At 23.6% G+C, this 15,134-nt stretch overlaps 2 protein-coding genes across 3 annotated transcripts in view; one reads left to right on the top strand and one right to left on the bottom strand.

Annotated features, from left to right (window-relative positions):
* The window catches only part of LOC117170385 (nuclear receptor 2C2-associated protein), a 4,548-nt gene extending 1,594 nt beyond the window's left edge, over positions 1–2,954 (top strand). Inside the window, exon 3 of the mRNA XM_033357150.1 lies at positions 2,658–2,954. Coding sequence (XP_033213041.1) covers positions 2,658–2,942 — 285 coding nt within the window. The 3' untranslated portion in view covers positions 2,943–2,954. The remainder of the gene's footprint in view (positions 1–2,657) is intronic.
* On the bottom strand, positions 2,950–15,134 carry LOC117170384 (tRNA pseudouridine(38/39) synthase). Of its 2 annotated transcripts, none has more exons than XM_033357147.1 (6): positions 14,932–15,134; positions 14,726–14,859; positions 10,354–10,919; positions 7,177–7,468; positions 3,210–3,337; positions 2,950–3,130 (listed from the first exon to the last, which is right to left on the bottom strand). In XM_033357147.1, exons 1-6 carry the CDS (start codon positions 15,004–15,006, stop codon positions 3,066–3,068), a joined length of 1,260 nt encoding a protein of 419 aa, XP_033213038.1. In that variant the 5' UTR covers positions 15,007–15,134; the 3' UTR covers positions 2,950–3,065. The 2 variants fall into 2 exon arrangements, with proteins under 2 accessions (XP_033213038.1, XP_033213039.1); XM_033357148.1 differs by having other exon boundaries at positions 3,018–3,130; positions 14,791–14,859; positions 14,932–14,973.

Genomic DNA, 15,134 nt, shown 5'->3' with positions numbered 1-15,134 from the left:
TAAGATTTAAAGAGGCTTCACTTCCAAAATGGAAAGTTTTCTTAAAATTTTTAACAGTTTTTTTTTCATATTTTAAGGCGTTTTAATTAGGTTCTTGCAAAAACTTAAATTTTTAGCAGAATATAACTTAAAATTTCGGTTAAAAGTACATTTTCAACCTTAAAATTTTTAAAGAATGAATATTCCAAATTTTACAATTACAAAGTAGAAGCCTTCCATATTGAGTATTCTATTTCGAAAATATCTGGTATGAATTTTATTAATTTTTGGAGGTTTCCAATTTCAAATTTCAAAACGTTCTAATTTTAAATTCAAATATTAAAAACGTCAGGATAGTTTCGCTATTAAATATGTCAAAAATTCATATTGAAAGCCTTGATAGCCCATTTGAAAGAATTTATAGTTACACAAGTTTTACTTCAAACAGTTTTCTGATAATAATTTTTGGAATGATAATTAAAAGATTAAGGCAATGATTTTTTCAATTCTAGGTTTAAAAATTATAAGATTTTAGATCTAGGCACTGAAAATTGAATAATTTTTTATTTGATAATGTTAAAAAATATTGAACATTTCAAACTCAAGTTATTAAGAAATTTAGAAATAAAATTTAAAAGAATTAAAATTGTGCAATTTCAAATATTAGAATCATATATTGCAATATTTGTTTACACTATTTTATTTTTATTTTTTATTTGCAATGTAATATCTTAAAGTTTTCTCATTGTTAATTGAATATTTAAAAAGATGAATCTTTTACAATTGCAAAATATTTGATTGGATAATTTCAAGTTCATGAATAAATTAATATTCTGAATGAATTGTTGAAAATGACACGATTTGAAATTAGAATGTTAAATAAGAAGAATTTACAATTAGAATTTAAAATTGGAATGCCATCCAATTACATTAAAATTAAACTGTCTAAAATAAGTACCTCAGTACTAAATTTTCCATTTATCCTTTCAAATGTTTTAATTTTCCAATTGAAATATAAATGGTTGACCTTTGAAAAGTGAAAATAACCATTTGAAAGTCGTTGATTTTTCAATGGTTTAAATTTACTTAAAATATTTAATATTTTTAAAGAATTGATCATAAAATGTTTGAATATCTCAATCATTGGTGTGTCCCATTTTTTTTCCTTCAAATTTTCCTTTAATCGTTTCGAATTGCAAATTATTTATATTCAAAAATTTTCAATTTTGAGAGTCTTGAATTAGAAATAATACAATCTTAAATCCTTTGATTTCTAAATGATCCAATTTTTAAAATTCTTTATTTTTAAGCGATTTAAATTTAAAATACTTAAAATAATTGATATTTTAATGAGATTTACTATAAAAAGTTTGTAATATCACAATCATTGGCGTTCAATTTTTTTCTTATTCAAACTTTCCTTTAATCGCTTCGGACTGCAATTAATTTAAATTCAAAAATTTTCAATTTTTAAGTTTGGAATTAAAAATAATATAATTTTAAATCCGATTCTTAAAATTGCTTTTTTTTTAAGTGATTTAAATTTAAAATACTTAAAATAATTGATATTTTAATGAGTTTTATTATAAAAATGTTTTAATATCACAATCATTGGTACCTACCATTTTAAATTTTTTTTCTTTAATCGCTTGATATTGCAAATGATTTAAATTCAAAATTTTTCAAATTTGAAAGTCTTGAATTAGAAATAATACAATTTCAAATCCTTTGAGTTTTAAATGATCCGGTTCTTAAGATTGTTAATTTTTAAGCGATTTAAATTTACAATACTCAAAATAGTTAATATTTTAATGAGTTTTACTATAAAGAAGTTTTGATATCACAATTATTAGTGAATGCACATTTTGTCAGTTTCAAATTAAGTTCGGACTCGTTTAATTTGTAACCTTCTATACTAGACATTTTTTCGTTTTTAATGTTAAATTATATTTTGTTCTGTTAAAAAAAATGTAATAACAATTTAAAATTCTAGAATTTCAGAAGCTTTGTCTTTGAAAAATTCAACTAAGTTTTCAATTTAAAATCGTCTTTTAATCGCTTTAAATTGAAGATTATTTAAATTAAAAAGTTTCAATAGTTAATTATTCAATTTTGAACGCTTTTAATTAAGCATAATACCATTTCAATTGTTTTGAATTTTAAATGATCCGATTTGCAAAATTCTAATCTAAAACTAAACAATTTTCAAAGTTTTGACATGGTCCTCTTTTATAAATTTTAATATAAAATGATTCAATTTCGAGATTCTTCAATTCAAACAAAAATTGTTCAACTTTGAACGCTTTGAATACAAATGATAATTTTGAAAGATGTTGAGTAAAAAATATTTCAATTTCAAACGCTTTTTATTTAGAAATGATACAAGTTCTCTTCCTTTTCATTCCATTTGAAACATTGTCTTTTTTCAAAATATTAACCAATCTAAAATTATTTGGTTACGTTTTCAATTCAAAATCTTTCAATGTATTTTTTAAAAATTAAAACGCTTTTAATTCGAAATTATGACTTGTTTCAATAATCGTTTCTCAAACTTAATATTTAAAATTTTGTTTAGTAATGGATATTCAAATTGTTTATATTTTTAATGTTAAAAAGAAAAAGCCCAAATACGTATAAACCAAATTTTTATATAAAAATTTAAAACTGATATATTACAGGGAACACCGCAGTGGATTCTGATAAATTTTGAAGAGGAAGTTGATTTATCGGAAATAGAAATTGAGTTCCAGGGTGGATTCGCCGGTAAACAATGTTCCTTGGAAGCTGGTTCAGACTCTAAAAATCTCTCCGTCGTAGAAGAATTTTTCCCAGAGGACGCAAATACTGGTCAACGGTTTCGGTTGTCGGAAACGAAAAAAGCTAAAGTGTTTAAATTAGTTTTTCATAACAGTACCGATTTTTTTGGTAGAATTGTCATATATAGACTATCGTTTCACTCATGATAGTTTTTATTGAATTATAAATAAATTTTGTACATTTTTATATTACAGAATATAAATTTTATCTTTTTAAAAAAATTTTTTTCTGTTATCTTGTCAAAAATAAAAAAGTCGAGTGTCCAATTTCTATGCTTTTGTCACTTCTATTTTCTGTTTCTTTGAGAAGTGCTTGATTTTCTCTTCCAGGCTTTCTGCAAACAGAAAATAAAAATATTTATTGCATTATTAAATATTTCTTAGTAGATTATAATGATATTTTCTGACACTGACCACAAGTCAATCTTTCCATTAATGGTTTATAAGTTTTCGATTCCACTCCCCGAAGAAGGCATTCACTTTGAAAATTCATATTCGATACATCTGGGAGTTTCATCAACATAGACTTTATCATCGTAGATCTGAAAATATTTAGATTTATTTTCAGGTTGTATGCTCAAATCCTGGAAAAAATTCCCTGACAATTCCAAGCTTTTTCAGGTATAATTTTTCATAGAACGAAGCCATTAAAATATTTTGCATTTCATAAAACAATCGACTCACAAGTATATACAAGCATAAAGTTTCGCGAGTTTATTATAAATAATGGTTTTTCCGACTCTAGGGATTCTGTTAGTGTGTTCAATTTTGAAAGCTGTGGCAAATTATATTAAAAGCTATTTTAAAATATATGAGCAGAATATATTTATTAAATACTACTAAATACATAATTAATCATTTCTTCATTTATCTCTAAAGTCCATGAATTTGAATATTTAGGTAAAATTAATAATTGTACTATATTAAATTCAGTTTAAACCGTTTAAAGTTCTTAATTTTTCAAGTAAAAATATTGAATTTTATACGAAAAGATTATTTTTTGACTAAAATGATAAATTTTTAACTCGAATATATGAATTTTCTACTAAAAAATACGAATTTTCAATAAATTTATGAATTTTTCAATAAAAAAAATTGCTACTGTTTCCCAAAAATTGATAGTTATATTATTAGTTATAAAAATAACTATTCAATCAAATAGATAAATTTTCAGCTAAAATGACCGAATATTCAATTGCGATAGCATATAGATTTTTTATAAACAAAAAAATTTCAACAAAAAAACTGATTTTTGAAAATATAGTTACATTTGAAAACAAAGTGATGGATTTTTAACCAAGATGATAAATCTTTACCTAGATTATTTGAACTTTATCAGACTTTTATTTTTAAGAAGAATTTTTAACAAGAATAATAATTTTCAACAAACAAGACGAATTTTCAACCAAAAATATTATTTGTCAACCCAAAATTGTATAGTTAAATTTTTAGTTGAAAAATTAATGTTTAACAAAAAATAGTTAAAATTAATTAATTTTTCATACACAGAAAGAACGAATTTTCAACGAAATAACTCATTTTTCAAACAGAGATATTTTGACTAAGATTATAAATCTTCAACCAAAAGAATAAACTTTTAACAAAAAAGTTTAAATTTATACCAAGTAAATAAATTTTATTTAAAAAAGATGAATTCTGAAAAAAGCAGTAGCTGACATTTCAAACAAATAAGGTTTTAATTTTTACTAAAAAACAGTTGAATTCAACCAAAAAACGACAAAAAAAGTTGAGTTTTCAAGGAATGAATGAAATTAATTTTTTACCAAGAAGATTAATTTTCTATAAAAAATACTAATTTTCAACCAAAAACGATAATTTTTCAACAACAAAAAAATGGTTAATTTTTGGTTTAAACATTAATTTTAAAATATCAAGAATTTAATCAAATATAGTAATATGAATTTTGTATTGTCATTAAAAAAAATTAAGCACGCTCTCGAAAAAATATTCCTTGAAATTTCCTGGTTTTTCCAAGTATCTAAAAATTCCCTGATAATTCCAGGTTTTCCAAGTAATCCAAACATACATTAGAATGCTTTTTTTTTAATTTTCATGCATATAGCCTGGATATTTTTTCGATTCAGAAAATAATAAATGTGTTTAAAAATGTTAAAAGAAACGCTCCATGAACTCTAAAACGTATTTCTCATGAGAAAAAATATACGTTTTCGTAAATTTAATTTAGAATCAACCATATTAGGTGAATCGAGTTGAAAGTCAACTTTTTTCACAATTAGCTATAGAATACGAATCAAACATTATTTTTTAAATATAACTCCTATGAGTCTGTTTTATAGGGTCAAAAAAACGCATAAGTGAAAAATTGGGTTTCGCGAGTTTTTGGAAAATTTTAATTTGTTTGCGGTTTTTTAAAATAAAAATTGTTTATAATAAATGAAATACTACTTTATACTGATAATTATATGTTTATATAAAATTTCTAAACAATTTATTATTGTTTTTAGCAGTTTTATCTTACAATAAAGTTAAAAAGTTGCTAGGTTTGCCGAAGTTTTCAACATTTCAATTAGAGTGTACTTTTAGGCAGAAAATTATTCAAACGCCTGGGGAAAATACAAATTTAATTTATTTTAATTGTTACAATATGTTATTTTCGGATATTTATCTCAAAAAAATATTTGTAGCATATTAAGTGCCCAATAAATTAATAAGTACTAATGAAAAGTGAAGAAAAAAGCATTATTTGGATGATTAAATACAAATACACTTTTCAGATGAATTCTAAAAATGGTAAATTTCAATTAAATTTTCTTTTTATTAAAATTATAATGATTATTGAAAATTAAAACTAAAGCTCAATTAAATTAAACTATTAAAATTTATATTTCTTTTCAAAATTTGAAAATAATTTACTTTCTTTCATTATAAGATATTTATAAAAATTAATTAAACTATAAAAACTATCTATTGTTACAAATATGTCGAATATTTCTAATGCTTTATATTATTAAGAATGAGATTGATAGAATAAATAAATATTGATAAAGTTGTAGAATAAAAAACTGTATTTGTGAACCATACCATTAAAAATAATAGTTGGTTTTTTTAATTTTTTGAAGAGACAACTTCAATACATTCTTCTGTTAATACTATTGAAAATTCACGTTACCAATAATTTGGGTTTAAAAAACAATTTAATTGCATATTTTACTCATTATCTCTCGTTTTAACTTTAACTATTTTATAGTGCAACACTTATTTATTAGTTATTTTCAAAGTGAACAAAAAAGATTGCGAACTTTAAAAATAATTGTAACGAATTAAGCATTTTTTCTAATTTTTTGATAACAACTTTAATTATTTTATTAATATCAATTGAAAATTCACGCTAATAATAATTTGCGTTAAAAAATGTTGAATTGAATATTTTCGATAACATTTTTACTTTATATATCTCCCTGAAAATAAATTTTTTTCTTATAGTTCAGCACTTTTTTGTCAATTATTTTCAAAGTGAACAAAAAAGATTGCTATCTTTAAAAACAATTGCAATGAATTTAAACTATTTTTCGATTTTTTTAATAACATTTTTAATACATTATTTTATTAATATTATTGGAAATTCATGTTACCAATAATTTGCGTTTACAAAAACAGTTTAATTGCATATTTTACTCATTATCTACCATTTAAATAAATTTTTCTTATAGTGTAACTCTTATTTGCTAATTATTTTTAATGTGAAGAAAAAAGATTTCAGTTTTTAAAACCAGTTATAATTAATTAAAAATACTTTCCAATTGTTGCATATAAATTTTAATTAATATTATGGAAAATTTATGTTACAAATAATTTTCGTTAAAAAAAATCGGTTTACTCATCTGGTTTAAATTTAAAAAAAAACGTAATGCGTAAAACTTTTTTGTTAACTATTTTCAATGAAAAAAAATTGGGATCTTTACAAACAATTGTATTGACTTTAAACTGTTTAAAACCTTTGTAATAACAACCGCAATAAATTGTTTTATGAATATTAATTGAAGAAGTTAGAAATTCATTCAGTATAAATTTGAATTTTCTCAAAGAAATTTGTGTAATCATCATTGCATCCAAAAACAACACACTTATGTCCCATTATTCCCGTTTAAGCATTTGAGCGAGGTAATAATTAATGCAGTATAACAAAGCTAATTAATAAATAGACTATTAATGTTTAAAACTATTTTTTCTTACATTAATGCTAGTTATTTGCTGTTTTTTTCTCAAATTTTTATATTTTAGTCCACTTTTTACTCAGTTTCCAAGCAATATGCATAAAAAATGTTTAAAAAATGTTGGACTTCCCTAGCAGACATCCTGAATTTTATTCTGCTGAAATATATCGTAAAAATAAGCTTACTTTATGTTGTTAAAGGTCCAATCTTCTTGTAAATTCCGTACAACTTCTTCTAGTTCTATTTTATCGAAAAACCAGTCATTGGTTTCATATTCACAATGGAACAAGTTCAGCGGGACTTCATGAGCCAAATTGTATTGTGGCTTTCTAGGACATTTTTCTACGTCGAAGAGATCTTGAATAACTTCAGGCTTTTCTTTCTCTCGACCAATTAACAGTAAAACACCCATTATGCATCGAATTTGATGCCAGAGAAATGCTTGACTAGTTATTGTTAATTCACACATGTCATATCCTGAAATGAAAAATGAGAATGTCATAAATCAGGGCGCCTGATGATTCTTAGGAACAAAATTCAAAGTTTTTTTCCAGGGTAATAAATCAAGTTTTTCTAGGTTTCCTTTTTTGTGAGTCAGATAGTGAAATAACCGTTTGTTATAAATGTAAAAAAATTAGCCATTACCTTTTTTATTGGCCAACAATTAATTTACTGTTGTATTTTAAGAAATACTTCAGTCATAGAAATGATTTACTTTTTAGAAATATTAAAAATGTTGCTGTAAAGGTGATTTTCGAATTCGATAATATTTTTCAAATTTACACCTGAACCTAACTGATGATTTGGAACTTAAAAATAAAATTGGGAAGTCACTAACAAATTTTAAGTAATTAGTTTGCAATATCCTTGAAATGTTTGGAACCTTTGAAATACTTCGGAATACTCTGTGAGATCTTGTGAAATATTTAAAATCTGATATAAAAAGTCTCTGTAAAATCTTTTGAATTTTTGTGAAATCCTTGTAATATTTTTGTAATCTTTAAAATATTTTAAATCTCTTAAAATATTATAAAATCATTTGAATCTGTATGAAATCTTTTCAGATCTTCTCAAATTTTTTAGAACCTTTCAAAATTCTTATGTTTTATGTTGAAATCTGATGAAATCTGTTGAATTCTTTTAAATTTTTTAATTATGATCTATATGCCTTGGTGACATCTTTTGAATCCTTATTTAATTTTTGAAATTTTTTGAAATATTTGAAGTCTTTCTGAAACTTTTGCAAACTTTTTTTGAACTGTTTAAAATCTTTTGGAAATCTTTTGAAACCTTTTTAAATCATATTAAATATTTGGAATCTTTGATATCTGTTGTAAAATACTTTTGTGAAATCTTTAAATCTTCTAAAATCTTTAAGAAATTTTTGAAACATTTTTGAAATGTTTATAAAATCTTTAAAAATCTTCTAAAGCCTTCTGAGTGGAATCTTTGAAATTTTATGTAAAATACTTTTGTGAAATCTTTAAATCTTCTAAAATCTTTAAGAAATTTTTGAAACATTTTTGAAATGTTTATAAAATCTTTAAAAATCTTCTAAAGCCTTCTGAGTGGAATCTTTGAAATTTGATGTAAAACGTCTTTGTAAATTTTTTGTTGATCTCTAGAAAATCTTTGAAATATTTTAAATGTTTTACAAATCAATTGTATAGTTTTTGTGAAATCATTGCAATCTTTGCAAAATCTTTGTATAATTATTTAAAGTTTTGTGAAATCTGTTAAAATTTGAATGCAGTCTTAGAAATAATTGATTTTTTGATTTACAAATGTTTGTAAAGTCTTTGAAATAATTTTTGAGATCTTTGCGAAATCTTTCTAAAATGTTTGCATAATCTTTGAAATATTTCTGAAATCCTTAAAGTTTTTGTGACAGCTTTGAATTTTTGGAAATCTGCAATATCTGTGAAATCATTGAAATTTTTTAGAAATCATAGAAATATTGATCAAATCATTAAAATCTTTGAAATTTTTTATAGATTTGTTAGAATATTTATCAAATAGTTGTGAAACCATTCAAATCTTTTGAAATATTCGTCATGTTTGCGAAATTTTTCTGAAGTCCTAAACTATTTTTGAGATATTGGGGAAATGATTGAAATTTTTTTGAAATATTTCTGAAATCTTTAAAAGCTTTGAAATATTTCTGAAATTTTTGAAATGGTTGTGTAAATTATTGAAAGTTTTGTTAAATATTAAATATTTTTTGAAACTTTAGAAATATTTGTGAAATCTGAAACAATTTTTGAGGTCTTCGTTAAATCTTTGGGAAATCATTGAAATATTTGAGAATGCATTAACATTTTTTAAGTGATTTTCAAAACATTGCAATCTTTGACATTTTTTCGAAATATTTTAAATCTTTTGGAATATTTAAAAATGTTTGTGAAATCATTGAAATCTTTCAACTATTTACAAAATTTTAGTGAAATCTTTGAAATCTTTTAGAAACTTATTGAAATTATTGAAATATTTTTAAATCTTCGAAGTCTTTATGAATTCCTTGAAACCTTTGAGATTTTTGCTAAATCTTTGAAATCTTTTTGAGTCTCTGTACAAATTTTTTGAAATCTTCGTAATCTTTGTGAAGTATTGAAATTCTCGTAAAATCTTTAAAGTATATGTAATGTATTTGAAATTTTTAAATTATTCTAAAATCTTTTGAAATCTTTTGAATCTTTTCAAAATCTTTAAAATCTGATGTAAACCACTTTGTAAAATATTTCTAATCCTTGTGCAATCTTTAAAATCCTTAAAATCTTTAAAAATATTTCGGAATTCTTTTAAAACTGAAATTTTCTTAATCTTTTGGAAAATTTTAAAAGCCTTTTGAAATAATTTGGAAAATTTAAAATCTGATGTGAGACGCCTTTGTGAAATCTTTCAAATCTTTCGCGATCTTCTACAATTTGTTTAGTTCTTATGAAATCTTTCTGAAATCTTTGTGAAATCTTCTGATATATTTTAAAATCCTCTAAAATGTTTGGAAATCGTTTGAAGTCTTACTTTGAAAATGTAAAAATATAAAAAATTATAACAAATATGAAAAGACTGAAAGACTCATCGGATTTCAATAAAATAAATATTTTGCATGCAAAGAATAAAAAGATCAAATTGAAGATGCCAGGATGTTTCCGGGTTTTCAAGGTTGAAAAAAAATTCAAAAACAATACCAGATAAAAAATGTTTTCAAGGTTGCTAAAACGTCCTTTATAAATATTAACTGAAATACTTGTATATATTAGACTGGAAACCAGTAACTAATTTAGTATTACCAGATTTTTTCCTTCAAAATTGTGTACTTTTGAATTAAAAAAAAAAAAAATGAAACTTCAATGTTAAATTACCTGTCGGTATTTCCTCATTTTCTTGAATGCAACGTACAAAAGCTTCTTTAATAGTCCGAATAAAATTAACAACCCCATTAGCAACATCCATCTTGCAGATATTTCTGAAATCGTGACTTCCTATCATGTATTTAAGTGCCGTATTCATAACTTCTATATTCAAATTACCCCTGGGAAAAAAATATTTGTAGGTTCGGCACTTGCAGTCAAATCTCGCAGAAAGATCGTTTGGTGCAGGACACCAAGAAATGCACCGAATATTTTTTGGTAAGATTCTATTCAATATTTTGCAGTAGGGGAGTTCTTTATCCAAATCAGATTGATGCTCAGGATCTAATCGGCTGCGAATATCTATTGATATAACTTGAGAAAAGGCACTGACACCTTTGTCTGTTCGACCACATCTATGATAATTCGAAGATTCTCTACTCTCTATGCAGCAACTTTTTACTAGGGCTGCAAAAAGGTGGTACTCGATAGTACTAATCGTACTTTCTTGTTCCATAAATCCCTGGTAATCCCAACCGAGATAGTAAAACTTCAAGAGTATGTGTCTTTTGTGGTGCCTTAAAAAATTAATCAATGTAATTCATGGAATTTGCAGATTTCATTGTTCAAAATAGGGGAAATAGGGTGATTTTTCTCAAAAAAAAGTAGAATAATAGGGGAATTCCTCCTTTTAAATAAAATAATGCAAGTAACATATTCTTTTCAGTGCAAATCAAAATATATTGCATTTTCAACAAAAAAGTTTAAATTTTAATTAAAAAAGATTAAGTTTCTATCCAGAGATGAACTTTTAAAAACGGAACGACGAATTTTTAACAAAAGAGTTCAGTTTTCAAGCTTAAAAGTTGAATGCTTTAGAAAACATTTACCTTAAACTCAAAAGACTGAATTTTCTACAAAAAAGTTAATTTTTAACGAAGATAAATGAATTTTCAATAAAATAGTTAAACATAAAAAAAATAAAAATGAACCAAACAATTGCATTTACAATCAAATAGTCAAAATTTTAAGCAAGAGACACATTTTTAACAAAGACAACTTTTGTAGCCAAGAAAGGCAAAAAAATGCAACCAAATGTTAAATTTTTAAGTCAAATAGTCGATTTCTCTACAAAAAAGTTTAATTTTTAACATAAAATTTAAACAATAGTCAAATTTTAACAAAATAGTTGAATTTTCAAGCCAAAAAGATAAATGTTTAGCCAAGGAGATTAATTTTGAACTAAAAATGGAAGAGTTAAATTTAATTAATTTTCAACCAAATAGTTCAATCCTTAACAAAACCAGATTAATTTTTAAGAAAACGGTTGAATTTTCGACCAAAAAAGATGAAATTTCTACCAGAGATAAAAATTTTTAACCAAAAACGACGAATTTTCTACAAAACAATTGCGCTTACAGTAAAAATCTAAATTGCAACCAAAAAGTTGCAATTTTGTACTCAAAAAGATGAATATTCAACCAAGAAAATTAATTTTCTAAGAAAACAAAAAACAATTTCTAAAAAAGTACATGAATTTTCAACTACATAGTTCAATTATCAACTACCAAAGATCCACTTTCAATCAAAAGTGGAGTAGTTAAAATTCCAATTAAAAAATAAATTTTCAACATCCAAAAAAAATAACTTCCAACAAAATAGTTTAATTTTCTAGCAAATAAATGAATTTTTACCAAAGTAGTTTAACTTTCAATTTTGTAGTTGAATTTTCAAGCAATAAAGATGGATTCTCAACTAAAAATCTAATAGTTGAATCCTCAACCAAAACAGATTAATTTTAAGTCACACTTTTATTTTTTACCAAAAAGGATAAATTTTTAAACCAAAAAAGACAAACTTTGAACGACGAAAGATTTTGTTTTTGTTGAGAAAAAAAAATTTCAATAAAATTGTGTACGCACTTTTAAAGCCAAAAAGGCGAATATTCTACAAAACATAAAAAATTTCAACCCGAAAAAATAAATTTAAAAAAAAATATAATTAATTTTGGACAAACAGTTAAATTTTCAACCGAAAATATGATTTGTAAACCAGAAATTTAATAGTAGACTTTTCTATTAAAAATAAATAACTTTTAACCAAAAAAAGATGACTCTTCTATCAAAATATGAATTTTAATTCTAAACTCTTGAAATTCCAAGTCAAAAAAAAAATTTTTGTACAAAAATTTTGAATTTATACTCCGAAAACATAAATTTCAAAAAAAAGTTAATTTTCAACCAAATAGTTGGGCCTTTAACTAAAAGATATTAATTTGCAGCCAAACTGATGCATTCTCAACAAAAAAATGACATTTTCACCAAAAGAAAGAATTTTGAACCCAGAGAGAAATTTTCTACAAAATAGTAGAATTTTCAATAAAAAAAGTTACATTTCAACCAAATAGTTGAATCTTTCAAATCCAAAAATATTTAACTAATAAAATTATTTTTCTAACAAAAAAGATGAATTTTTAACAAAATAATGGATATTTAACCAAATAGTTAAATTTTTTAACTACAAATTAGCAATTTTTAAAGACAAATGGAATTATTTAGTTTTTAGTTGAAAATTATTTTTTTTAAACGACTTTTCAACAAAACAGATTAATTTTTAATCAAAATGACTTAAAACGTCAAAGGAATTATAAAATTTTAAAGCCAAAAAGACGAATATTCAACAAAACAGTTTAATTTACATCGATAAAGTTAAGTTTTAACAAAAAAGTTAAATTTTCAACCAAAGAGCTGAATTCTGAACCAGAAATATTTTCGATTAAAACGAAACAACTTTCTACCAAAAAGACGACTTTTCTATCGGAAAAGAGGAATTTTCAACAGAACATTTGCATTTACTACCAAATTTTTTAAATTCTAAGCCAAAATGGTAAATTTTCAAGAAAAGTGTTAATTTTCAACCAAGTAGTTGAATCATTAAAAACAAATAGATGCAATTAAAAAATATTAATTTTAAACTTAACAAAGGCATTATATACAAAAAAATTTCTATCAAAGAAATAATTTACAACCCAAAGACAAATTTTCTACAAAACAGTTAAATATTCAGCACGAAAATATGAATTTTACACACAAAAAAAGTTAAATTTCAACGAAGCGGTTTAATTTTCAACCCAAATTAATTTTTCTAACAAAAAAGATCAATATTTAACAAAATTCATGAATTTTCAACTACAAGTGATCAATTTCCTTCAAAAGTGGAAGTTAAATTTTTTGTTAAAAATTATTTTTCATAAAAAAACGACTTTTCAACAAAACTGATTAAATTTTAACTAAAATGATGAATTTTCAAACTAAAAAGACAAATGTTCAATTAGGAAAGATTTTTCAGTCGAGAAAGAATTAAAACTACAAAAAAATCCCAATTTTTGATTCCAAAAGGCGAATATTCACCAAAACAGTTTAATTTTCAACAAAAAGTTAAATTTACAAATATTACAAATATTCAATAAAACTGATTAAATTTTAACTAAAATGATGAATTTTCAAACTAAAAAGACAAATGTTCAATTAGTAAAGATTTTTCAGTCGAGAAAGAATTAAAACTTCAAAAAAATCCCAATTTTTAATTCCAAAAGGCGAATATTCACCAAAACAGTTTAATTTTCAACAAAAAGTTAAATTTACAAATATTACAAATATTCAATAAAACTGATTGAATTTTAACTAAAATGATGAATTTTCAAACTAAAAAGACAAATGTTCAATTAGTAAAGATTTTTCAGTCGAGAAAGAATTAAAACTTCAAAAAAATCCCAATTTTTAATTCCAAAAGGCGAATATTCACCAAAACAGTTTAATTTTTAACAAAAAGTTAAATTTACAAATATTACAAATATTCAATAAAACTGATTGAATTTTAACTAAAATGATGAATTTTCAAACCAAAAAGACAAATGTTCAATTAGGAAAGATTTTGCAGTCGAGAAAGAATTAAAACTTCAAAAAATCCCAATTTTTAATTCCAAAAGGCTAATATTCACCAAAACATTTTAATTTTCAACAAAAAGTTAAATTTACAACCAAACAGATGAATTGTAAACCAGAAATATTTTTAATCAAAAGGAAATAACTTTCTACAAAAAAATCACTATTATACCAGAAGAATGGATTTAAATCTAAAAGGATGAATTTTCTATTCAGAAAGACGAATTTTCAACAAAATAATTTAATTTTCGATATAAAAAGATGAATACTGAACGAAAAATATAATAGTAAACTTTTTAATTTAAAAAATGAACCTTCAGGGGAAAATATTTGAAGTTTCTCATTGGGTTTTTTGAATTCAGTTCGCATTTAAGTGTGAAGTCTGAATTTAAGTTATCTTTTACCTTCTGAAAATTGCACTCTCTCTCGTTTAAACTTACTTTGAAAAATCGAATTTCCTTTGTTTGGAAAAAATCTTTTTGGGTTTTTGATCAGTACTGCTTACATTTTTAGCAATGATTCGCTTCAACTGAAAATTGTGAGCTTCCAGTTGTAAAATTCGATCTATTAAGTCCTGGAACAATGAAAGTATTTTTTAAATGAGTAATTCTATTTTAAAATCATATTTGGAAAATAACTCGCTTACCGCTTTATCGAGATTTTCTAATTCTTCTCTATTTGAGCGTGAATGTTTACTTCTTTTAATCTTGACAACGTTCATTTTTGTTATAGCTTCATACCCTACAAACAGATTCTAAACAAAATTAGACTTTCCTTTCCAAAAATGGGATTTAATGATTATAAACAATATTTTGATTTTCACGTGTTTCTACATCTTATACATTTATT

Source organism: Belonocnema kinseyi, chromosome 3 (genome assembly GCF_010883055.1).
Source record: "Belonocnema kinseyi isolate 2016_QV_RU_SX_M_011 chromosome 3, B_treatae_v1, whole genome shotgun sequence".
In the NCBI taxonomy this organism is placed as follows: domain Eukaryota; kingdom Metazoa; phylum Arthropoda; class Insecta; order Hymenoptera; family Cynipidae; genus Belonocnema; species Belonocnema kinseyi.
This window is presented reverse-complemented; position numbering and strand designations above follow the sequence as displayed.

Bases quoted from the DNA above. Each gene is read 5' to 3' on its own strand.
- LOC117170384 (XM_033357147.1), bottom strand. From the start codon at position 15,006: ATGAACGTTGTCAAGATTAAAAGAAGTAAACATTCACGCTCAAATAGA. The intron at 14,860-14,931 runs GTAAGCGAGTTA...TCATTGTTCCAG, and splicing joins TAGAAAATCTCGATAAAGCG to GACTTAATAGATCGAATTTT. The intron at 10,920-14,725 runs GTAAGTTTAAAC...TAATTTTTTAAG, and splicing joins AGGAAATTCGATTTTTCAAA to GCACCACAAAAGACACATAC.